Genomic DNA, 27,019 nt, shown 5'->3' with positions numbered 1-27,019 from the left:
ATATAAAAAAATCAGATCATAAATAAACTGATTGAGTAAACATGAGAAGTTCCCAGGTGACCTATCTATAAAAAGCATTTCAATCACTGATGTAGCTATCATAGTTTTTACATGAGGTTTAATGATAAGCATTTATGGTGAGATTTAACCAATGTACAGATATAGAGGACACAGACCGTTCATGACACCCTGATGTTTATACCACTAAAGGATGATACTGAAAACATATAAGCAGTAGCGGCGATTGGGTGCCAAAACTAGGGGGCAAGGACAGTTTACTTTCTCTTTGTAAACAAGGCCTAGAGAGACCATAGTCCAAGGACAAAAGTGGAAAACAAAAAAGAGGTGGGGAGCAACTGCCCCCATGCCCTCCAAATCGCCGCCACTGCATGTAAGATATAACTAATGCAGTGAAGTAAATGAGGGAACATCACTGTACGATATATTGATCATCCACATGATATCGATTATTGATTTTCGTCTGCGGCAATCGGCCATCTGCACCTAGCTGTTTTAATTCCTTGGATATGGACAAGTCACGTGCATGGTTACTTATGAACACGGAGAATTGTAGCGTTTTGATATTCTAAAGAGAAAGGGCTTTTCTTTGCAAACAAGCGCCTTTCTTTTAGGGACGTCAGAAAGAGAGAGAGAGAGGAAAAACAAGGATAACACCAGAAGCTTTTCTACAAGATCGCCTTCCCTGCCCCCTGGCGGGGTGAGTGAAGCACTCATTAAAATCGCAGGCTGCTTCGCTAATGGAAACCTCGTCATTACGGCGCAAATGAGGTTAGTTGCAATGCCGGGTGTTAAATTAAGACCTCCACACACACGCGCACGCAGTAGACGCTGGCGAGAGAGAGAGAGAGAGAGAGAAAGACGGTGTAACAAGCTGACCGCGCGTGAATGAATTAGTTACACCGACTCTCCCCGGCTGACGTTCCTTTGCAACGGGGCGGCCTGCTGTGTTTCGTCACCACAGAGGTAAAAGAGGATCGTAGTGCACAAAAGATGCGGATTAGGTGGTCTGGAAAGATTCCCCTTGAAAGGGAGAGACAGGGTGTGGGGGTGGGGGGAGAGATGGTGATGATGTCAACGCAGGAGCACAAGTTCTAATGCGACTCTCACCTGCTGCTCTGACGCATAACGCTGCGGAAACGTTAGTATACAATATGTAAGCAAACGCATTGTGCATAGTAAATGGCCATGTAATCCTATTCTCGACATTTCTAACTTGACGAAAGCAACAAAAATTACCAAAAAAAAAAAAAAAATCAGAAATCAGCGTTACGTAGATGCTGTGATGGTTGTTCACCCCTGTTGTAAATAATACAAAATAAAAATAATAAAAAAAAAACTTCCACAGTCATGGACAAATCAACACATCTGTAGAACTTTATGGTTAATAGTCTGTGTCTGAGTTTGGGCCTTGTTTTTTTCATTGCCGGGTATAGAACTGTATATAGTTCAGTGGTTAAGATAACATTAGGCAAATTGTCCCTCACCATTTTCGATTTTTGTTGTACGTACATCCTATTTTGTTGTAAGGGACTGTGTTGATGCTGAGATTGACTTTATCCTGTGATTGCCTTTACATTGAGGAAAACATTAAACGAATACGGTGATGGATAGATATATTTCGCTCATTATTGCATTTGCAGTCAGTTGAGCCGATTGTTAGCGTACTGCTCTACAGTACGGATAGGTAGTAAAATATCGGGGTCGTGATGATACGGTGTCTGCGTACACATACGAAACATTATGCTTTAGCAAAATCCTTTATTTCTTTAGTGAATGTATGACGACCCAAAGCAATCTCTCTCTCTTTCAATCGACTAAAACTGCTAAAGGTTCAACAACCCTTGCTCTGTAAAATAAAAACTTTAAACCAAAGGAAATTTAAAGATCACTTCTCGAACCTCAATACACCATTGGAAACACCGATGAAGCTTATTGGAAAGATAAAAAAAAATCAACATAACGAAAACCGAGACATCCTTGTACTGACCACTTGCCACACCTTTCTATAGTTTTCCTTGCACCAGCAGATCAAGTCCGCAACCTCAACAGTAACCTAACGCTGTAAGCTATTGGGGTTGTCGACCGCCGATGGACCCCATCCCCAAAAACCATCAACCGCGATCGCAGCTCTTCACAGCAATGGAAGGGAGCGAGAGATGGTCATGATGATCCGCGCCCAGCTTCCCTATGGAGCTCGAAAGTTGCTCTCCACGGATGGCTGAAACATGACCCGAAGCCCTCAATTTTTTTTAAGGGGATTCACCACGATTTCAATTAGAATGTAGCAGCGGACCTTGCAGGGGGGAAAAATCATATAAACACCCACCCATGGGTTTGGGTTTCAAAGGTAACAGGATTAGATTTCCTTCTCTTAGGCAGTAATTAAAATGGGCCATGTATGGCGCGAGAAGCGAAGAGCTTACCCCCACTGGAAACAAAGCACGTGACGCTTGCGTATCAAATGTATAGGAGATGAGCTCAAACAAAACGCTAACCTTGTTCTCTTGCAAGCAAAGGGAATATAACGCTTCACTGGAACATTAAAAAAATCGAAACATCACTCAAAAAACCTGGTAGAATAACGACCTCATTTTTATAAAAAGACAGTAACCTACGAGATCCAACGTTGATAGATTTTTTGGAATCAAATCTCAAATGCCTTAGTACGTCTGAAACTTTTGGTTAATAAAATATCAGATAATCAAAGTTTCACACACACATAAGTGTAAGTGTTTCTCAACAATAAAATTATTTTTTTAAAATCTTGTAGAATTTTCAGAAAATTTCCAAAAATATAAAACCCGTCGCTTTAAAATCTATCAAAGAAACATTTTCGGCGATTATAATAAAAAAAATTGTGCAAGGCTTTATAGCAAGGAAAAAACTTACAAAAAATCTATAGAATCAAAGTTTAACCGGCTTTCGTGGCGGAGTGGTTAGCACAGAGCGCTATGACAGCAGGGGTGGTGCGTTCGAATCCCGGTCTAGGGATGGGTATTATTTGTGAGTGTCCCTTCATCAATTTCATCATATCATCACTCATCCACTTCGCGATTAGTCACAAGTGACAGAAATGCGAAGTATAATAAATCAAATTAACAGATGCTCCGAAAGAATATCTACTACTCTATTAAAAGGAAACTTTTAGGCAAAGGAAATTCAAGTTTCAGAGTATTCCACAAAGTAAATCTTCACATTTCTATAACATTAAAACATTCAAATGTAGCTGTAAAGTTAGACATCGAAGTGGCAGAAACAATTTACGAGAGAACTCCACTACCCTATAAGAACAGAAATGTTAGCAAAAGAATCTCTGAAATCAAAGTTTTAGAGATAACAGCAATAATACCGGCTTTGTAACAATCGAAATCTTAACTCCTCCACAAAATGTGTAGCTAACGAATGCTTTGTAAATTGTTCGGAAAGCAAATATAGACTCCCCTATGGGAGAGATACAAGTTTTAACGAAGCAATTTCTGAAGTTGTTCCGAAAATCAAATTTCCACAATCCACATGAAACTTCACCGGAAACATAAAAAACAAAAACAAAAAAAAACCTCTCACACCCTTGTAACTTGTGACTTTTTCAAAGTATGGAATACCATAGAAAGCTGCTACTCATTCTAACTCCGCTTCTTCGGCCACGTTCTCTGTGATCAAGCATGCAGATTTGACGCTATTATGATTCCAGATACCCGAACACATTTCTCCTGGGTGCATTGTCAAAGCAAGCGTGTCCTATGCAGAATTTACCCGGCATCCTCTCCTACAGATGACTTTTATGCATGTTGGTTCCAGGTCGACATTTTAATTGTCTTCCAGGCAGTGTTCTGCTAAACAACGCGCACTGATTCCATTCTCTTTTATTCCAGACCTGGATGGAAGCAGTCATGTGGCATAACATTCAAAGAAGCTGAGGGCTAGGAGTCAACAGCCATGCACAACACAGACAATGGGCAAGGTAAGTCCGTTACGTCACATGCAGATTTCGGAGTCCTCTCCGTAATAGGATTATTTTCTCTTTTAAGGCTTCAAAAACCTTTGTTCATTGGCTTCGTTTCAGCCTCTGTTTCATTTCGTTTCCTCCTTCCTCGTAGCGTTGTTACATTGTTTCGTTGTTTTCTAGGAAATGTGTGGTGAGTACAGTGTGTCCTCGTGATTTGGAGATTTCTGATTCTCGCCCTCACAAGAAGGTAATGCTTTAATTTTTTAAATACTTTGTTTGATTGTCAGCAGTACAGCGCGGAAAGGTCTGGACGGAGAGTACTGGAATAAATTATTGTCACGCAAATTCATCACACTTTGGTAATGGACTTGATCTCTACTGCGAGGATGTCCCTGTTTCATTTTTGTCCCAATCATAGACCAAATCAAGGCAATTGCTCTATGCCATGTGGCCCAAGTCAGGACACTTGCCCAAAGCTTTATGATTCAAGTCAGGACACTTGCCATAAGCTATATTGTCCAAGTCAGGACACTTGCCCTAAGCTTCATAGTTACTTACTCCAAGCTTCATAGTCCAAGTCAGGGCATTTGTTCTATGCTCAATGGCCCTAGTCAGAATATTGACCATATGCTTCACAGTCCGGGTCAAGATATTGGCTATGTGCTTCAGACCTTTTACTGTATGCTACATAGTCCAAGTCAGGACATTTGTTGTGTGTTTCGTGTTCCAAGTCAGGGCATTTGCTTGTGCCAAATAGCTCAAGTCAGGGAATTTGCTGGCAAATATGCAAAAAGTCATTAATAAGGCTCATATACAACCAACTTCTCCGTGGCCAACCTCTAGCAAAAGAAAAATGTTTTGAAAAGAAAAGATTATGCGATCCTTTCACATAAGCGTGCTTGAGAATACTGCTTACATTGGATAGATATAATTTTGTTGTATGGTTAGATAAGTTGTAAAAATGACATACAACATGGGGGTGTCCTTGTATACAATGACAGCAATGAAACGGAAATTCTATAATAAAATCGAAAGTAGGAGACTTAGGTATGCTGTAATTTTACACTTCAAGCTTTGCTTGAAAGATGCTAATGCGAAAAATCGTTCGTATGTTAGCCACGGTACTTTGCAAGTGGTAGCATCAATCCACTTGCACCGGTTCTTGGTCTTTTATTCCAATCTCAGCAAGATCCATTCTTCAACAATGACTTTATCCTAGCTCGAATGCAACGATCTAAATGAATGAAGTAATCCACCCAAAACACTGAAGTTTTCGCGGGCAATTAGAAATATTCTAAATTTAGTATGCAACGAAGCCTGACTTCCATGCCTTAGGTGATTCCACGAAAATCTTTTCACCTTAGCATCCTTAGAAGTCACATAGTTGCAAACAGAGTTGTCAAATTTAGCTCTTCCCAGTGTTACAAATTTTCAAATTAACAATTTAAGTAGTAAGTAGTGTTGGGCGATATATCGCGATATTGAAAAAATATCGTCCAGGCGATATCAACTAGACGATATGTCGTCACGATATTTTGGCGATATATATCGTGTCTGCGATATATATCGTCAAGATATTTGGCGATATATGTCGTATTGGCGGTACATAGTCACGATATTTTAGCGATATATGTCGTGAAGACGATATATCGCCGATATCATGATATCTGTGACGATATATCGCGATATCAAATTTCCGATATCGTCCATCCCTAGTAGTAAGTGTTGATAACAATACTTCTGTTGCAAAAAAGTAACTGTGTTACAGTTACTGCTACATTACTTTCAAAATGAGCTGGTTACAGTTAGAATTCCTGAAAAAACTAACTGTTACTTGGAACTGGTTACTTCCAAACACTGGCACTGGTCCTCATTGTCGTTTAGCGCCATGAAACTCCACCAAGCTGCAACACTGCCGTCAGCTTAACAAACGAAGTAAAGGATCCGTTCGTCTCCTTCTCTCGCCGCCCGCCTTGTGTGAAGAACTGAGAACTTCTATACGAAGTGACATCTGAAGAGATGGAATCTGCCTTTGCGGCGGAGGTTTTGCCTCCGAGCGGTGTTTGTAACTGAGGAGAAGGCGATGAACATCCATACGGACCAGGAGCTGTCTTTCTTCCAGGAAAGGGGAGGGGAGCGGAGAGAGTGTCGAGCTGATGGACATGAGTACCCGATGGAACTTAGGGATCGATGTTCCTGCTGGAAGATTGGTGGGGGAGGAGGGGGAAGGGGGGGGGAAGAGAGAACCCGAGAGGAGCGGTGGAAATGGTACTTGAAAGTGAATGTTGGGGAAGGCCATTAAGATAATGGCATGCAGAAAAGGGAGCAATGCAGAGCACTCTGGTGGTATTGGCGAGAACTTTTCGAACAAACAGTTGACGTTATATGGCTCGGGTGTCGCTAGTGTATCAAACCAGGACGAGAGTGGTGGTGATGGGCGGTTGTTTCTGCACCCCTTTTCCGAGCTTTCAGACGGAATTGTTGTCCAAGAGCTTAAATTCTCGGCGTCACATGCTCCCGGCGTTTAAGAACACGCGACTAGACTTCTTTCTAGGATCCGCTCGTTCTGCTCGTGGACCGTTCAAAGGACCAGTTCGTGTGCAGCCACAGTATACATTAACTGTCACAAAAAATGCAGATATACATATTGAAGATATTGACCAATAGCTATAACAATAACCAAAGTATCATGGAAATGGAGGTATTTGGTACCATCACCCATGTCCATGTCCAATTCTCTTATGGCCGATTGCACCAACGAAGATCAAAATTTAAACTCGGATCGGGAAAGGATCATTGGACGAAGACGGTTCAACAATTGATCGCGATCTAGAAACATCAAAACGAGTTTATCTTCTGATCGGCAATTCGCCACCGTTTTGGTGCTGATCCTGGTTCACGATCCTGACGCTTCGACTGCAGGCAGTTGTTTTTGAATAGAAAAAGAATGGAAAGTGATATCAAGTGAGTGCAAACGCTAGAGATTTTGGAGGTACAATGCTGATAATTCGAGAACAGTGTAAAACTGCCAAAATAATAATAATAATGATAATAATTTGTGGTTCTGTGGTGCAAAGTCGTAATGTTTCTAAGTATTTTCTACCCCAGAACACAAAACACATATAAATGTCATATATTGCTACATGATGTTGGAAATATTTTTGTATAAATTTACGAAAATACATGTTTCTGGCTATTTACACGACACGACAATATAAATATATAAGAATTAAGAAATGAAAAATTCAAATACATCAGACATCAGTAGCATCAAAATCGAATGCATTTCGTAAGACATTAAAGCTTTACGAGCTAAGGTTCTGTCCCGTAGAAGAAGGTTCCATGCTTTCTCCTTCTCCTTTTGTGTTGTGCCGTCAGTTCTTTTTTAATATTATTATTTTTCTACACCCTACTACATCCTTGTACTCGTCGACAAGTTAATACTTTAACACATGACACTGCTATATGCGGTTCTTGATTGTAATTTGATTTAGCCAACCAATCAGGTATAGCCTTACAAATTAATCTCGGATCAGTTGAACGGAATCTCGTTAACGTTGTTTTTCGTTGGTTCAATGCAATCTTTAAACCAAGTTCATTTAGAGTGGATTAAAATTGATCTCGTTCATCTGAACTTCGAAATAAACGGCGTTGTTGCACGCGGCCATTAGAGAGCTTTCACACCAAAGTGTCTCTTACGTGTCACTCGATCGAACTGTTTTCTCAATAATGTGCATCGTGTCGCCTCAGACTACTGGTCGCGCATGCGCAGTTAATTCTGTGTGTTGCAGTGTGGCTTCTCACTTGTGAAATATGCCTTAAAGGACCAAAGTTTCACAATATCAAATTATGGTTAGAATTGTGAAAAATAAGGTTAATAACATAGAATAACACCAGTAGGTCCATCTCTTACCTTACTGATCTGTCACGCGAAACAAGTCCGAATCATAGCCACTCTCATCCCATTCTCGTGAAACACGTCCACTACAACAGCTAGGATTCATTTGTTCAGTTCGTATGTGGCACGTGTCCGTTGTCTTCCGTTTGGTTCCACAGGAAACAACGAGGCTTGAGATCTGGCGATCTGAATGACCAATACAGCTCAAAGCAATTGCTTTATGGGCGACGGGGAATTGTGCTATCATGGGCCTATAAAAGAGTGGAACAATTAAAATGAGTGAGGACAAAATTACATCGAATAAAACATGGAATAGGAAAAATATAGATTCCTTATAAAGATATTGGTAAGTTTTTATATATAATAATAATAATCACGGGAGTCATCCTGAGATCAGAAATAAGACAGAGATAATAGTTATAATTTTATGTTGTACTTTAATGAACAACAATAGAAGCAAACATGTTATTCTCAAGGACAAAACTAGCAACATTAATAATGTTTTGAAGTCAATTATGTTGGTCATTTACCTACCAATTTATCATTTACGCAACCCAAGTTGATAAACAGAAATAGTAGATTAGAATAGCAAACACTCTATTACAATGTTGAAAGAATATTGAATGTTGCTTATATGTGTTAGTGCATTCAACGATTTATCAATTCTTATGATAGATTCACGATATAGTGTGTTTAGTATCTTATAGTAGTAATGCACCCGCGTTCGGGTCGATAAATCAATTGATTGGAAAAGATCGATCAAAGATCAATTGATGACGCAGCAGTTTTTTTTTTTTTTTTTTTTTTTTTTTTTTTTTTTAAGGGGCGGGGCTTATTTTGTAAGGATGAATTTGATTGGTCGTGACGTCATAAATGGGCGGGGCTTATTTTGTAAGGAGCGTTTTGATTGGTTGGAGGAATTCGGGTTTTTCCCGCGGGAGTTTCCGGCGTCTGAAAACAGATGGCGTTGATGAGTCAGAAAGTCTGGAGGAGGAAAAGTACGGGGTGACGGTTGGTTTTCTCGGAATTGGAGTACGTGTTTCCGGTGTGTGAAAACAGATGGCGTTGATGAGTCACGGGTTTTTCCAGTGACGGTTGGTCGGTAGTTTCCGGTGTCTGAAAACAGATGGCGTTGATGAGTCAGAAAGTCTGGGGTGGGGAGGAGGAAAAGTAGGCGACGCGGTGACGGTTGGTTTTCTCGGAATTGGAGTACGTGTTTTCGGGGTCTGAAAACAGATGGCGTTGATGAGTCAGAAATTCTCGGAATTTGGGTGTTTCCGTTGTTTGAAGAGAGATGGCGTTCATGAGTCATTGTTGGGAGGAGGTGTTTTTCTCGGGCGACCGTTGATGAGTTTGAAATTCTAGGAATTGGGTGTGGTCTGAAACATGCCCGAACATGTTATAGATTGATGAGTCATTCTGGGGAGGAGATGTTTTTCTCGGGCGGCCGTTGATGAATTTGAGTGATGGAGAAACGGCAAAAAGAGAAAAAGGAGAGAGAGCGTCTAGATGTAAAGAAAATAAATAGAGTAAAAAAAGTAGGTTTCACGGAGGGGGTGACTGTGCATAGCGTACCAGGGCAGGAAGAAGATAGGAGAGGCACGTGGGCGTTGGATGCTCTGCGCAAAACAATGCGCGCCGAATATAATTCGAAAATACGTCACGGAGACAGTACTATATAAAAAAGAAAAATTGTGTACGTACCGCAGAACTGTTGATCGAAGCCTACCGACCGGAGATCATAACCGAGACTGGCACATCTGTTGCGAGAGTGAAGAAAATTGAAAAGGTAAGAGACAAATATTTAGTTTTAATGTTCTACCTAGAACAATGCAAATCGCTGGTCAAATACTATTATCACCTTCACACAGTGAGAATCGTAAACATAAATACATCTTTCTTTTGAAGCAGACAGCTTGAAAGGTGTGAAAATAAAAAACGGTACCTGTGTCATCAACAGTTTAATGCAGAAGAGGATGACGTTTAACAGTGATCGATGGTGGGGGGGTCGGCTCCCGGTCCTCTTCTGCTGGGGGTGGGAGAGGGGGCGTATAGCGTCCATCCTCCTCTTCTTCAACCACATCTTCTTCCTGCTCTGACAAAACAGGAGAAACAGTAGAAGAAATAGAAGGAGAAACAGGAGGCACCAGTTGGCGCTGCCGATTGGCTATATCGTCATTTCGGTTACGCATTCTGAAAAACAAAATATAAGAATTAGAATATATTCCGTTCCATGTAGATATCGGCTAGAAAGAAAAGTTATCAGATATGTAGTATATATAATCGGAAAAACAGCATGCTATAATAAACGATGTTATCAGAAATAAACTGAAAAATAATTACCTAGCTCTATACCGACGGAGATTGGCGTGTAGCCTTTCCCTGTTCCGGGTACGTCGAGCCCGGAAAATAGCGGAGGCACGCTGTTGGGCCTCCTCAATTCTATTCTCTTCCTCCAGGTACCGCTCAATGTACCTCGTAGCCTCTGCGAAATGCGCAGCGCCTTCAGTGCCTGCCTGATGTCGATAATATGCATTTCGCAGTGCCTCCCCGTGATGGAGTATGTGTTCCTGAAAATATGTGTGAATTAATATATGAAAGTGATTAATTTGTGCAAAACATAATGAACATATTTTCTGTCTAATTTCAGATGTCGACACTCCCTCTCGGATTCAATTTGATGTATGGTGATATTAAGGAGACAACAGCAGGTCCGACAGAACGAAGGAACTTATGGAGCAAAACACATGCAAGACAGGTTGAAAAACACATCGGCAATTATGTGAATTTCTGTGAAGAAAATGGACTGGCGGAAGAGTTATTGGCAAAATTAGAAGAGACATGTAAAGAAATCGAGGTATCGGTGGACTGTTTGGTCAAAATATTTACTTACATTGTTGACAAGAAACGAGATGCGCCAGTGTTTGGCGATTTTGTAGAGAATATACAAAGAGCGCAATATGTACCTTCCCATCTATCTTTAAGAATATGTTTCGAATTGATGGAGGTGTTTAAAGGTGTGAGAAATGAGAAGGGTGAAAATAAGAAGACAGGGGGAACAGGGGAAAATATACATGAACGAATGATGGAGATGTTGAAAAAAAGAAAACTGAACGAGTAACAAACACATACTAATACACTAACATCTACCAGTAGTGTAACAAAATATGTAAAAATATCTAATAACCTGTAGTACGAGTTGAAATAAAAAGTTTGTATATGTAGAAAACTTGTAATTTTCTGTAGAAGTTCAATGTGTTAATAAAAGATTTTGTACAGAACAATATTGTTTTTGTATATAAATAGTATTATATTAGAATGCCTAACACAGGATAAAAACCCCAAAAGTTTAATGAAAAAAGTACCACGAATCCTGAAATTAACTATGTTTTGATAAAAGAGGTACCGGATTCGAAACCCTCCAGACATGGTTCGAATCCTGGAATTGCTAGTGTTTGCATAAAGAAAACCAGGATTCGAAACCCACTCAGGTATGGTTGCGAATGTCGCCGGAGACCCTGGATTCGAATCCTGCAATTAACTAAGGTTCCCTAAAAACATGTTTGATTCTGCTCAGGTATGGTTGTGAAATGTAAAAGGGTACTTACAACATGTAATAAATCTTGGCCATCCATGTTGCTGCCCAGATGAAAAGGAGATGAACTGGAGGGAAGGATGCCTGCAGAAGGAATTATATCCACTTCCTTATAGACACACACACACATCTGCAATTATTTTTTGCAACGTACGTTAGAAGTCTGCATATGAGATCACGACGTTTTTGTGAGGCACAACAGTTCCTTGATAATTTTCACAGAAGTTCCTTGTTTCGTGTCAGCACATGTTCTTCGAACAAGACTTCCTTATAGAGACGGACATATGGTATCATTTTTTGCAACGCGGCCCAGATGAAAAGGAGATGAACTGGAGGGAAGGATGCCTGCAGAAGAAATTCTATCCACTTCCTTATAGAGACACACATCTGCAATTATTTTTTGCAACGTACGTTAGAAGTCTGCATATGAGATCACGACGTTTTTGTGAGGCACAACAGTTCCTTGTTCCGTGTCAGCACATGTCAAGACTTCCTTATAGAGACGGACATCTGGTATCATTTTTTGCAACGCGGTTTCCTAATTTCTTTATTTGCAATCGTAGACCCACCTTCCGACCACTCTAACGAAAGGTCTCGGCGTGCATATTACGAATATGTAATCAGATTCGCTCTACGTCACTTAGGGGAGGAGCTAGAGCAATTTGAAGATTTCGATTTTTTCACCTTTTTTTTTTTTTTTTTTTTTTTTTTTTTTTTTTTTTTTTTTTTTTTTTTTTTTTTTTTTTTTGCGAAAACTTAAAATCGCTGTAGCTCGGCTCCTAATTGAGCTAGGAGGGTGATCGATAGCTTGTCGGACTCGGAGTGAAGGCCTCTTTCCGGCGAACTAGGTTTCATTGTTCTAGGACCGGTGGTTTCCTACTTTCTTTATTTTCAATCGTAGACCCACCTTCCGACCACTCTAACGAAAGGTCTCGACGTGCAGATTAAGAATATATAATCAGATCCGCTCTACGTCAATTAGGGGAGGAGCTAGAGCGATTTGAAAAATTCGATTTTTTTACCATTTTTTCTGCGAAAATTTAAAATCGCTGTAGCTCGGCTCCTAATTGAGCTAGGAGGGTGATCGATAGCTTGTCGGACTCGGAGTGAAGTCCTCTTTCCGGTGAACCAGGTTTCATTGTTCTAGGACCAGTGGTTTCCTACTTTCTTTATTTTCAATCGTAGACCCACCTTCCGACCACTCTAACGAAAGGTCTCGACGTGCAGATTAAGAATATATAATCAGATCCGCTCTACGTCAATTAGGGGAGGAGCTAGAGCGATTTGAAAAGTTCGATTTTTTTTACCATTTTTTTCTGCGAAAATTTAAAATCGCTGTAGCTCGGCTCCTAATTGAGCTAGGAGGGTGATCGATAGCTTGTCGGACTCGGAGTGAAGTCCTCTTTCCGGTGAACCAGGTTTCATTGTTCTAGGACCGGTGGTTTCCTACTTTCTTTATTTTCAATCGTAGACCCACCTTCCGACCACTCTAACGAAAGGTCTCGACGTGCAGATTAAGAATATATAATCAGATCCACTCTACGTCAATTAGGGGAGGAGCTAGAGCGATTTGAAAAGTTCGATTTTTTTTACCATTTTTTTCTGCGAAAATTTAAAATCGCTGTAGCTCGGCTCCTAATTGAGCTAGGAGGGTGATCGATAGCTTGTCGGACTCGGAGTGAAGTCCTCTTTCCGGTGAACCAGGTTTCATTGTTCTAGGACCGGTGGTTTCCTACTTTCTTTATTTTCAATCGTAGACCCACCTTCCGACCACTCTAACGAAAGGTCTCGACGTGCAGATTAAGAATATATAATCAGATCCGCTCTACGTCAATTAGGGGAGGAGCTAGAGCGATTTGAAAAGTTCGATTTTTTTACCATTTTTTTCTGCGAAAATTTAAAATCGCTGTAGCTCGGCTCCTAATTGAGCTAGAAGGGTGATCGATAGCTTGTCGGACTCGCAGTGAAGTCCTCTTTCCGGTGAACCAGGTTTCATTGTTCTAGGACCGGTGGTTTCCTACTTTCTTTATTTTCAATCGTAGACCCACCTTCCGACCACTCTAACGAAAGGTCTCGACGTGCAGATTACGAATATGTAATCAGATCCGCTCTACGTCAATTAGGGGAGGAGCTAGAGCGATTTGAAAATTTCGATTTTTTGCAACTCCTATGAGTCAGGAAGACATCTGCGTTGAATAACAGAATGTGTCACTGCTAAAAACCATCTTGTAAAGACGGTTAATTGATTCCGAGAATTTACATGAGCCTTCGTATCAGTCAGGAAAACATCTGCTGAAGACGTTTGACGATTTCTGAGAATTTTACATGAGTTGTCATATCTGCCAGGAAAACATCTGGTGAAGACGGTTAACTAGCCGCAGTAGAACCGTTAGGAACGGGAATAACTGCTTTGTCATGCTTGCGTATATAAAGAAAGGCGTTCTCTCCACAACACAGTGTTCGTGAAACAGTCATCGTACGATCATGGATGTACAGTTATCCGCTGACGATCTGTTAGCACGTTATCGTGATGGATATTACACAACACATGGACAGTTGCGGGAAGTGTTGACGATCATCGCGCAAAAAATCATCGCGGGAGAAAGTATCTCCCTAGTAGAGGAATATGACCGTCTACTACAGACCGTGACATCATTCGTACCCGATCTTACCGGAGAAGGATGGAGAGATATTTCCGAAGAGTCGCCAGGCCCGTCATCGACACCTGATCCTGTATCCAGAGTTGCCGAGGAGAAGCAGATAGCCGTCACATCACCAGGAACTTCCAGAAACACCGCATCCGGATCAGACCCGGAACCTTTACCAGGACCGTCATGGAGACCGGACCCTTTACCCTCAGCAGAACCCTTATCCCAAAATGCTTCTGTATCAGATAGAAGAGGTAAGAAAAGAAAACGTGATACAGTGCCTCGTGAACAAATAGGGAACATAATATTACATAACATTCAAGAACGTGAATATCCCAAATTCCGTTCCAAAGGACGTCGTGTGGAATTCAGTTTCTCGCACCCTCCAGAAAATGTCGATCCTCACACATGGATCCGTGAAGGTGTCGAAAATCTTCTCACCTACGTTAAGAAAGACACCAAGGATGAAGACAAGATAGGTTTAACTCTATCTAACATATCTGACCCCACCGTGAAAGATATTTATGTCGGGTGGCACAGATGTGATCAGTTACACAGTGATATGGTGTGGAACATCATGTATAAAATATTGCAGAGTGCGAAAACATTCACGGCTACAGATCGGTTAATTTTGCGAGCCGACCATGTCGATATACCTGTCGGAGGTGGTGGAGGTAAACGAACATATTGTTTACCTAATTACATGTTAAGCACGCAAAAAAAGAGCATCGTCGGTGTGCCGAATAGGAAAAAACCACTCTGTTTAGCTGAAGCTTTGGTAATAGGAAAAGCCCATGCTGATAATGATCCGTCCTATTCACAGTATCGAAGAAATAGAAATCTTCTTAAACCTGTTTTCGAACTTATGCGGAAAGCAGAAGTAGATCTGACAGACAATGCGTGTGCCGGAAGCGGAATTCCTGAACTGAGAAAATTTCAGCAAGTTCTCACAGATCATAAAATTATTGTATACAACAATCTTCATGATGCTAAAGATGTTCTGTTTGAAGGACAGGTTGAACATGTTTCAAAATTTATATACCTTCTGTATGATAATACCAGACAACATTATGATGTGATAGTGAACCGTGTTGGAGCATTTGCAGCAAAGCAAGAATGTCATGGGTGTAACCAGCTCATATTTGGTAAACCTCATAGTCACATGTGTAAGCAATTATGTTGTATGTGCCGTGCAACTCCACCGTGTGTACCTGAACCAGGTGTCCGTAGAACATGTCAGACATGTCACCGAAATTTCAGAAATGAACAGTGTTTCACAAATCATGTTTCTACACCATTCCGAAACGGTACTGTCTGTAGCGAAATCCAACAGTGTCCCCGATGTTTCAGAATTATTCTCACAAACAATAGATATGAGAAAGTACATAGATGCAACATGAAATATTGTACTGTGTGTAATTGTGTGAAACCTGTAAATCATTTCTGCTACATGCCTATACCGAAACCTAAACAGAACTCAAAATTTCTATTTGTGTTTTACGATTTCGAATGCTACACCGATATTCCTTATTCTGACAAAGAAAAAACTTTTCTTCATGTTCCGAATCTTATCGTGGTGCAAACAGCCTGTCACGCATGTCACAAAAAAGAGGATTTAACAGCTCCATGTTCTGTTTGTGGAACAAGGCAGTTTATATTCTGGGATGACCCTGTAGATACATTCCTGTCCTACCTGGAATTGCAACATAAGTTTTCCAACATAACCATCTGTGCACACAATGCACGAGGTTACGATTGTACATTTCTATTACGGAGAATGTTGGAAAGAGAAATGAAACCTCGTGTTATCTTAGATGGTACCAAAATTGTCTGCATGACATACCAAAATCTCCATTTTGTAGACAGTCTCAACTATGTTCAGTCAAATCTTGCAGGATTTTCAAAACTGTTTGGTTTACCTGTGCAGAAAGGACATTATCCGCATTTGTGGAACACTTACAAGAATAGAAATTACATAGGACCACCACCTCCTCCTTCTGCATACGGATATGAATATATGAAATCGGTTGAAGATCAACACCGTTTCATGTCCTGGTACAACAATGAATGTGAAAAAAATATACCTTTTAACAACAAAAACGAACTTCTCCAATATTGCATCAAGGATGTGACCCTGTTGAGACAAGGATGTCTAAAGTTGAGACAGAATTTTCTAGACATATGCAAAATAGACATTTTCAGGGACTGCATCACGATAGCATCTGTCTGTTCATTAATTTACAGACAGAAATTTATGCCGTCTAACACTATTGGAATAATCCCTAAAGGAGGTTACCATCATGCAGATCAGATGTCCAAGTTCGCATTGAAATGGTTAACCTACGTGGAAGAACAGAATCATCTAATAATTCTTCACGGTGGACGTACTCGTGAAAAATATGTCATAGGAGGGCGTTACAAAGTGGACGGCTATCACGAGGAGACGCAGACAGTGTACGAGGCGCTTGGATGCTACTGGCATGGCTGTCAACGCTGCATATCAATTAACAGAGATATGTATCCGAAAAACGACGACGAAGAAGAAACAGGTCAGGATAGTAACAGTCAGAAATATAACGACATGTTGAACACAGCAGCCTTCAGATACGAGACAACATGCCGTAAACTTGAGGCTCTACGTTCTGAAGGATACCGTGTCGTTACAATGTGGGAATGTGATTTTAACAAAACATTGAAAGCCGATCCTGAACTCGATAGACATCTATCGACGCATCCTATCGTTTGCTGCATTCCTTTAAATCCACGAGACGCCTTATATGGAGGAAGAGTTGAAACAGTCAGGACGTATTACAAAATCAAGGAAAATGAAAAATTACAGTACTATGATTTTACAAGTTTGTACCCTTATGTGAACAAATACTGTGCCTATCCTGTCGGACATCCTACCATATTTCTAGGAACTTCTATTCCTTCGGTAAATGAGGTTCTGAACATGGAGGGGCTCATAAAATGTACTATTCTGCCACCAAAAGCCCTTTTACATCCTGTTCTACCTACAAAAATGCATGGAAAACTGATGTTTGTCTTGTGTAACGAATGTGCTATCAGATTAAAATGTGAAGGTACATGCAGCCATTCCGATGAACAACGCACATTTTCGGGGACTTGGGTCATCGCCGAGGTGCGTAAAGCGTACAGTTTAGGCTACAGAGTACTGTCAGTGTCGGAAGTGTGGAAGTATGAAACATCGAAGTACGACCCTGTCACAAAAACTGGAGGACTTTTTGCTGGTTATGTCAACACCTTCTTGAAAATAAAACAGGAAGCGAGCGGTTGGCCTTCATGGTGTCAGAACGACGAGGATAAGAAGAAGTACATACAGAAATATTTCGATAAGGAGGGTATTCTATTGGAAGAAAACAGTATCGAAGTCAATCCTGGTAAACGTACTCTGGCTAAACTTTGCCTTAATTCTTTATGGGGCAAGTTCTGTCAACGGGACAACCTTTCCCAGACGACCATCATCAAGGAATCAAAAGATTTTCTGGATAAAATGACTGACCCAAATATAATGATTGGAGGAGTCGTATTCATCAATCAGGACACCGTTTTAGTGAACTGGAAATATGTTGAAGAGGCTGTCAGTCTGAACAGGAAAGTAAATGTTCCTATCGGAGCCTTCACAACATGCCATGCTCGTCTGAAACTGTATGAACTTCTCGAAAAATTGGATGACAGGATATGTTATTGTGATACAGATTCTGTAATTTACGTAGATAGTCCTGAAATGGAATATCATCCCCAGACAGGTGACGCACTAGGAGAACTCACCGATGAATTGGCAGATTTCGGACCCGATGCAGTTTGTGAACAGTTTGTTTCAACGGGACCGAAAAGTTACAGCATGAAAATAACAAAACCGTTCTCCGAACCGCAGTATATCTGTAAAGTGAAAGGAATCACATTGAATACCTCCACATCGGAATTGGTCAATTTTGATACCATGTGCGACATGATAAACAATGAGCAACCTGAAGTTATGGTCGAAAATATTTTCAGAATCAGAAGAACAAAACAGTTCCAAGTAATCAGTACATATGAAAAAAAGCTGTTTCAACCGGTACTGTTGAAACGACGTTTCGACGATGAACATTTATCGTATCCCTTCGGATACTGTGCTGACTAAAATATGTCTGTAGCGGTCCAGAGTTTGAACCCTTCTTCGGACAGTCAGTGTATAAAATGTGTTTACAATGTGCCAGATCTTCATTTTCTCCAAATCTCCAGTATAAAACATGTTTCCTAAACTTTCCCATCCTTTCACCATGATGGTCTGCGGGGCATCAGGAAGTGGAAAAACTACTTTTGTGACAAATATAGTCGACTCCATCGTTCATCTTGTCGAAGGAACCGTCAAGAAAATCGTATGGTGTTACGATCAGGAAAACAGTATTCCGCAAAATCTTCGAGATGTGCAATATCATAAAGGGATCGTCGATTGGCAGTCGTGGAACGGAAAAACCCCTACTCTCATAATCCTGGATGATCTTATGATGGTTGCTCAAGGAGAAAAAGTAGCCGACCTTTTCACAAAAGGCAGTCATCACAAAAACATTTCGGTGGTGTTCATAACACAGAATCTTTTTCATCAAGGGAGAAATTGCAGAGACATTTCGCTGAACGTAAAGCATTTTGTTATTTTTAAAAATCCGCGAGATATGAACCAATTCACAGTGTTTGCACGACAACTTCATCCTCACCGCATGAAGGAACTCGAAAAAGTATATATAGATGCTACCACTCAACCTTTCAGTTATTTGTATATTGATCTTTCACAGTCAACACCGGATCCTTTACGTTATCAGACAGACATTTTTAACCAGAATTACTCAACTGCATATCTTCCTCAGGAATGTTTAAAACTTCGAGATGAGGAGAACGAGGAAGACACGTACCAAATCACGTTCTAACAGGAATAGACATTCGTCTTCTTTCAAGAAACATTCACCTTTCTTGCACGTGTTGAAAAATTCACCGACCAAAATCCGTAAATCATTATTGAAAAGTGCTCCGAAAAAGACAATACGTTTCATCAGCGAATGCTGCCTGAACGTTTTAAAAGGAAACGTGAAGATTAAACCGTCCACAAAACGTCGTCTGACACCTTACAAGTTGGTCTTACGCAATCTCGTGAAACCGAAAGTGAACATCGAAAAAAGAAGAAAACTTCTTGTGCAGAAAGGAGGATTCCTACCCTTACTTCTAGGGTCTTTGTTATCGGGTCTTCTCGGTACTCTCATTCCTCATTGAAAAATGGCATCTTCCTACAAAAAGATGATCGTCCTTTCACCGGAACAACTAGCACGTATTCGCGGTTCCGACTTATCTGTAACTCAAAAATTATCCGTTCTGGATAAGAAAATGAATGATATTCTGAAAATGAAAAATATAACAGACGATCAAAAATGGCGGCTTTACAGAAAAGAACTGGACGAGTATTTATATCTAAGTCGAAAATCCCAAGAACCATTACAAATTCCTATTGTTCAAGATAACGACGGTTCTTCTACTATTTCGCCAGGATCGACGTATTTTCCTCCGAACCTAGCAGAGACGTTACCCCGTAATACACGTCATCAGTTACAAAATATCATCGACGAGTACCAATCTACGGCTCAACATTTGATAGACGAACGTCAGGAAAAAACACTTCCTGATCCGAAGACGTTGAACTTCTCAGCGTCGTCAACGGAAAGCCCTGGACCGTCTCATCGACAGAAACAGAAAAAGAAGAAGAAAGTGGCCGTCCGTGTTTCCAGAAAAACTACACCTTTTCTGAGAACACCTGACGCATACAAGCTGGTTCCTCTGAGAAAAAGCCGTAGACAGAGAGATCAGTCATGGGAGTCCCTAAGTTAAAACACGATAAAATCCTCACCAAAATATATTACGATCCCCGACACAGGGCTTCATTCTCATCTGTAGATCGTTTATGGAACGCGGTACGGGATAAAAATATATCCCGCAATACGGTGAAAAAATGGTTGATGCACCAGGAAACGTACACTCTCCACAAACCTGCGAGAAAAAGGTTCCTCCGGAATCATTACAATGTGTGGAACATAGACATGCTTTGGGAAGCTGATCTCAACGACATGACTTCCATACAAAAACATAACGATGGATACAGATATCTTCTGACAGTGATCGATGTATTCTCAAAATATGCTTTTGCATTACCGCTAAAAAATAAAACAAGCAATTCGGTAACCGAAGCTTTCAAAACTATTTTCGGACGAAACAGACGAAAACCCGTCACACTACAGACCGACCAAGGAACGGAATTCACGAATTCTACATTCCAGAAGTTCTTAAAAAATAAAGATGTAAATTTTTCGATCGCTTCAAATTATCCTGTGAAAGCAAGTGTAGTGGAACGTTTCAACAGAACATTGAAAGAACGAATGTGGAAATATTTCACATCGAAACAAACAAGACGTTACGTAGACATTTTACCGCAACTTCTCGAAGGTTACAATACAACTATCCACAGTTCCATAGGAATGGCACCTCGAGATGTGAACGAGTCTAACGTTTACATCGTGTGGAAACGTCTCAACAAAGCTGACAAACATATTTCACAGCCATCTTCAGATCTGAATGTTGGTGATATCGTACGAATCTCCGTCGTCAAAGGACATTTCGAGAAGGGATACGAACAATCGTGGTCACGAGAACTTTTCAAAATCCACTCCCTTGTTCAGCGATCACCTGTACCTGTATACATATTAGACGATTTAAATGAAGAACCTGTAAAAGGTACATTTTACAAACATGAACTGCAAAAAGTTTATTCGGATCCTGACGAAGAGTATAAAATTGATAAGATTTTGAACAGCCGGGGAAAAGGTAAAAATTTGGAATACCTGGTTCGCTGGCTCGGATATCCACCTAGTTTCGATTCGTGGATCAAGGCATCTTCCGTAAAACAGTTATCAGAAAAATAATTTCCAAAACATATTTATATCAAAATATATCGTCACCACGATCCAGTGAATTCTTTGTGTTCGACGAGAATGGACGATAATTTCTATGTTTACCTTCCGTCATCTGCATCGGAGAATTATTTTCCGAACAACACGCTGACCCATTTCAACGTAAAACTTGCAAAACGGATCGATCTGTCTCCAGAATTGTGGGAAGTCGGATTAGCAGAACTGCATTATTCAACTCTATACGACAATGTTTTGGAAACAGATTACGGAACGGTGACGTTTCCTGTTCGGACGTATGCAAGTGCTGAGGACCTGATCTCTACCATCGAAGAATCCCTTCCCAACGACCTGGAAATACGGAGAAACGTTCTTAAACAATTCTGGCATTTTCTGTTGGAAGCGCAATGGGACGCGTCGGGATCTTCTGTTTCTACGGATAATACACTCTATATTAACGAGCAGCCATTTTATTTTCCTGCAGCAACATATACAATAGAGGAGTTCATTCAGTTCCTGAAAACAAACCCGGCTAATGCCGTTGTTCCTACTCATCTCAGATTTTTCTTTAAAGAGGCTGTGAACAAACATCTGTCCGTGATAGGGGTTCCCGATCCTGAATCGGAAGGTGTTCCAACAAATACTGTTACACCCATAGACGAAACTGATGACTACGCCAAATTTCGATATGACGTATTGAAATCTATTTATTCTACGCACGCAGTGTCCAATAACGTCGTGGATAACAACCCCTACATATTCATTTATTCCGATCTCGTGAAACAGCAATTGGTCGGAGGAGAAATGCTACGTCTTTTACGTCTTACCCGAAAACAGTATTCGGAAACAGAATCATCTTGCACAGTACCCGTAGCCCATCATACATTTAATCCGATTCATTACGTTTCTCTGGATAAAGGTTCTTTCGAAACAATAGAAATTGCGATGTATGATAGACAAGGATATTTTCTGCCTTTGAGAAACGGCTCCGTACCTACAATAGCTGTTTTACATTTTCGTAGGAAAGCAAAGTCCTTTTAAAAAACAGTAAGGAATCATTTTGCTCAGTCTATGTCGAAAAGCTGATGAATCACCATGAATTCGCAGACCGAATATTACAGTAATCAGATCCGTGGGGGAATTGGACCCATCTATCGTTCAACTAGAATTCAAAAAGGGAGAGGATTGGGGTCTCTCTTTGCAGGACTTTTTAGAATGGTGAAACCTCTACTCTGGAGTGGTGCAAAAGCGATCGGAAAAGAAGCTTTGAAAACAGGCGCTAACATTATCACAGACATTGCAACAAGCCAGCAAACTCCGAGAACTATCGTTCGTCAACGTGTACGTGAAGCGGGTCAAAATCTTCAGAGTAAAGCACAACGCAAAATCGACTCTCTGGTAGGTTCCGGTATAAGAACAAAACCTGCAACAAAAATTGCTCAGTCGATGTTAAAACGTTCAGCCACCCGTATTAGAACATCTACGATCCGTAAAAAAAGCGCATCCAAAAAGCGGAGAAAAACATCCACAAAATCTAGGACGACACGCAAAAGGAAAATTAAACAGAAGGCGGCAGGAAAAGATATTTTTGGATAATAATGGAGAATAACACTTGCATGATCTCACAGTTCGATCTTTTCAGTAAAAAACCTATTCAGCAAAATGTCGAAAAAACTTACACGGTCGCCTACAAGCCTATCGCTTCCATAGATAATCAGAACATACTTCAGTTTGCCGTTCCGCCGGCAGGAACAGATTTTCTAGATCTTTCATCTGCCTATCTTCGTCTGTTGACGCAGATGGTCAATCAAGATGGGTCTCCCATGAGTGCTTCCGAACCTTCCAACGCCCTCACAAAAAACTGCGGGGTCGTAAATTATCCTCTCCATTCACTTTTTTCACAAGTTACAGTGGCTCTCAACGGTATCGCTGTAACAGTTGCCGATAACAATTACGCATATAAATCAATCTTCGAAGCAGAAATCAATTACGGCAGCGATGCTGCGAACACGCATCTCACAAATGCCTTGTGGTACTTGGACACACCTGGACATCAAGATCAAATCACCGCCGACAACAAGGGTTTTACCGCCAGAAAAGACTTTTTCCAGCACGTTCCGACAACCGGAAATCCTACGGAAGTGTCTGCCGTAGTCGAACTTATGGGAAAACTGCACATAGATTTTTTCCACCAACCTAAATACCTGGTCAACGGCGTTGAAGTACGTATCGATCTAGCCAGGTCACGTGATGCTTTTTACATCTGGGGAGATCAGACTTCACCAACCACCAGAATAAAAATTTTAAAGGCTGTTCTCGAAATAAATCACATCATTCCTACTCCTACCACCAGTTTGGCCATAGACAGAGCACTCTCTTACGCTCCAGCCCATTATCCGTTCACCAGAAGCGTCATCAAAGCTTATTCTTACGTTGCCGGAACGCAGCAGATTTCGATCGATAATGCTTTTCAAGGTCCTTTTCCGAATGTTGTTCTTTTTGCTATGGTATCCACCGCCAGCTTTCTCGGAGACAGTAAGAAAAATCCGTTCGACTTTAGAAGTTTCAATCTATCTTCTTTCCATCTTGTGAAAAATGGAGAACTCGTACCTTACGAACCCTTGCGGGTCACCACAGGAGGGAACGGCGGATTGATAACACGTGCCTATCAAACTCTATTTTCCGGTACAGGCATTCACCACGCCAATTACGGACACCAGATCACAAGGAAAATGTTCGAGAACGGTTCCTTTTTCCTGATTTTCGACATAACGCCTGACTCTTCAGGAAACGACACGCACACCAGTCTCCAGGAACAAGGTATCATCGGAGCCGAGATGCAATTTTCTCCCCAGCTGTCGGAAAATATAACATGCCTTCTGTATGCTGAATTCGAATGTGCAGTAGATATAACAAAAGACAGAAGTGTTATCCTCCATCAGTGAGACCGACTTGTCTATAAATATGTGTGCTCGTGTTTCTGGCTCGCAGTGTTATCGAGACAGTTCTGATGTAGACATTATACTGCCTGTGATGGAAAAACCTACCAAAGTGATAATCCGTACTATTAAGCATAATAGTGTTTCTTCGAAAGTGACAACTTCAAAACCTGTGAACATACAATCGTTTTCCGAACTACTTGACAGCAGCCCTGGGAGCATAGAAATGACCAAAGACAGAAATATTATTATAAACATATGAAAACATATGTAACGTGAGATGGGAAAACTCATCGAACTGATAACCTGTGATGATATTTATAATAGTGATTCTTTGGAAGTACTGTCTGCCAAACCTGTTGACACGCAACCGTCCCCCCAAATATTAGAAGAATATCATCTTGAGAGTATAGAAATAACAGAACGCTGTACTCTCATTTTCCGTTTTCGAAAACATAGGCAGCATGAACACGTCGCAGATCAGGGAGATTCTATCTCGAAACTGTTCCACCAAGAACATTTTCTACGGTGTTTACTCGAGAGATCTTTTACCTCGGACGTTTCCTACCCCTGCCTTGATAATCGCAAACACTGACACTTCCAACTTCCAGGGTACACACTGGGTGGCCTTCTATTTTGGCAAAAACAATATTGCTGAATATTTCGATTCATACGGATTTCATCCTTTCTATCCAGAATTCGTAACTTTCCTGAATCGTCATTCCTCGGTCTGGACTTACAACAACATTCCCTTACAGGGGGTGTTGGCCACGACGTGCGGACATTACTGTTGCGTGTATGCTTATTACAAAGCACGCCATGTTACGACCAAGGATTTCATTCAAGCATTTCCACCCGGTGTCAGTAAAGATGGATATATCCTACACCGTTTTCGTCAGATCTTCAAATGTTTACCCCATTCCAAGTGCCCGAGAGGGGATCAATCGTGTTGCTCCATCCACGCGATCCGGTGTCGTGTTATGCAAAAAGCTATATAAATGTGTGCTGCTGTAGCTTTCTCTCAGTGTCGTCGAGACAGCTCTAGTGAAAACATCATGGAGCCTACTAAGGATTCTACAATAGAAAAACACGATAAACTAGTGAAACGCATGACCCATCAGGATGATGCTTCCAAACGTAAAACCCGCAAACGTGTGCAGCCCCTCAAAATCGAAACTGTCCCTATCAAGAACGAACCGATGGACGAGGGGATAGATTTGACTACTGACTGTGATTTCATGAAACGGCGTAGGGAGATCGGCTTTTCCCCAGATACAATCGAATGTCCTGGACTACACAACGTAGAGACGTGTTTAGATCTCTATCTTGCTAACACATATTTTCTGAACAAGGAAAAAAACAAGTTCGTGGCAATAGGATTCGAAAAGCAATCCCCTTTCAATTTGGTGTGGGAGTTTTCGCAACAGGGGAGATCACCCGTACGCATCGATTCTAAGCAGATTAGAGAACTGTGGGCTTTGAAATCTGACTTACTGAATTACGTCGAAACAGGTCGTCGATTCAATTACTTGGTTACAGGAAATATCACCGTCAGTGCTGTAAATTTTTTCGGGAAACGTTGTATCTCGATGTATCAGCATCATTCATCCGATGCTTTTATTTTCACAGCCTCTGAATTACACTTATTTTTGTGTAACCTTTTTTGGCCTCTGCAGAAATTAAAGAACGAACGTTATCATAAATTGCAACCCGAAATGGAGGCTTTTGTATATTGCATCAAGAAAAATATGGTTTCAGAAAAAAAAGAAGTGCCCAATTTAGTGAACTATTTTTATATTCTTTGGTACAACGAACTGATGATTGAAATATATCTTGAGAACAATCTTGGGCAGACATTGACATTGTAAATAAGTTCTGTTACTTTCATGTACCTGATGTTGTAAATAGCCATTGTAAATGAATCATTGTTCTTTTATGTATTGTACATAAACCGCTGTTATTTTATGTATTGTAATATAACCCTTCAGGTATTGTAAACCTTTCATATTCAATTGTAAATACAACATTTGTGTTATGCTATGTATTTAAACCCATATTACCGATTGTAAATAAAACATTTGTATATTTTAAAAAACTCTTTTATTTCTTGTACTTATTACAATAGAAACTGTACATCTTCCAGACATTTTCAACTGCACAGGTTTTTTTTACATTTTCACATTTGCTATGTTCTTTGCATCTTCCTGAAGTGTTTTTCACACTATTCAATTTTGGACATTCAAGTTCTTCGATGTTACGTACGGATATTTTATTTTTACCTTTTTTTCCAAGTAATTTTTCGAACCATTTCACTTTCTCCGTACCTTTAACGTACACTATTTGATTCACAAGCACAACATATAACAGATCTCCTAATTTCTCATACGGCAGCCATCCATCTCCCCAGTTGAGACCGTGTTTGTTGGCACGGAGCCAGTAATTCACTCGGCGATACTTTTCACTCAAACAGTGTAAACCATATGGAGATTTCAATAAACAGTCAAACGCTTTGTCAAAAGGAAATTTTAAAATTCCGACTTCTTTCCACACAAATTCTCCTCCTACTCCTCGAAGACCTTGAACGTCCAAAAAACAGACATTCATTTTGTTCATCAGGTGAAAACTGTCAACGTATCTTCAATGCTACCCCGGCATACGGCGCACTTGTTCAATTGGGAAGCACAGGATCCGCAGGAAACAAAATGTCGACACGGGAGAATTACAACACTGCTAGGATTCTCAAAACATATTTTGCACACAGAATCCACACTAGGTTTATCGGACGTTTTCTCAAGAGTCTCTATACTGTCGCAATACTTGCAGCTCTTGGAGTTACGATGTAACGCCGCAACACTCTGTATAAAAGGACACTGGGGTACCAACATGTAATGTCCTAGAATCGGACAATCTTTGGATGTCCAATCGCAAAGTCCGTACGAACAATGAAAACATAATACTCTGTCGCTAAAGCCTGAATAGTAAAATCCTGCAGTCACTAATTCTTCCGGAGTCTGACGTA

General features: G+C 40.7%; 1 protein-coding gene across 2 annotated transcripts in view; it reads left to right on the top strand.

Annotated features, from left to right (window-relative positions):
- The window catches only part of LOC146005263 (LIM domain only protein 3-like), a 223,790-nt gene that overhangs the window by 115,735 nt on the left and 81,036 nt on the right, over positions 1-27,019 (top strand). For both annotated transcript variants that reach the window (XM_083144368.1, XM_083144377.1), the window contains exon 3: positions 3,894-3,982. In XM_083144368.1, the coding sequence (XP_083000494.1) occupies positions 3,958-3,982 (25 nt within the window). In that variant the 5' untranslated portion in view covers positions 3,894-3,957. The remainder of the gene's footprint in view (positions 1-3,893; positions 3,983-27,019) is intronic.

The sequence above is a fragment of the Lepisma saccharinum genome, chromosome 1 (genome assembly GCF_977018435.1).
Source record: "Lepisma saccharinum chromosome 1, izLepSacc3.1, whole genome shotgun sequence".
Lineage (NCBI taxonomy): Eukaryota > Metazoa > Arthropoda > Insecta > Zygentoma > Lepismatidae > Lepisma > Lepisma saccharinum.
The sequence above is the reverse complement of the archived record's forward strand: the minus strand, read 5'-3'. Positions and strand labels throughout refer to the sequence as shown.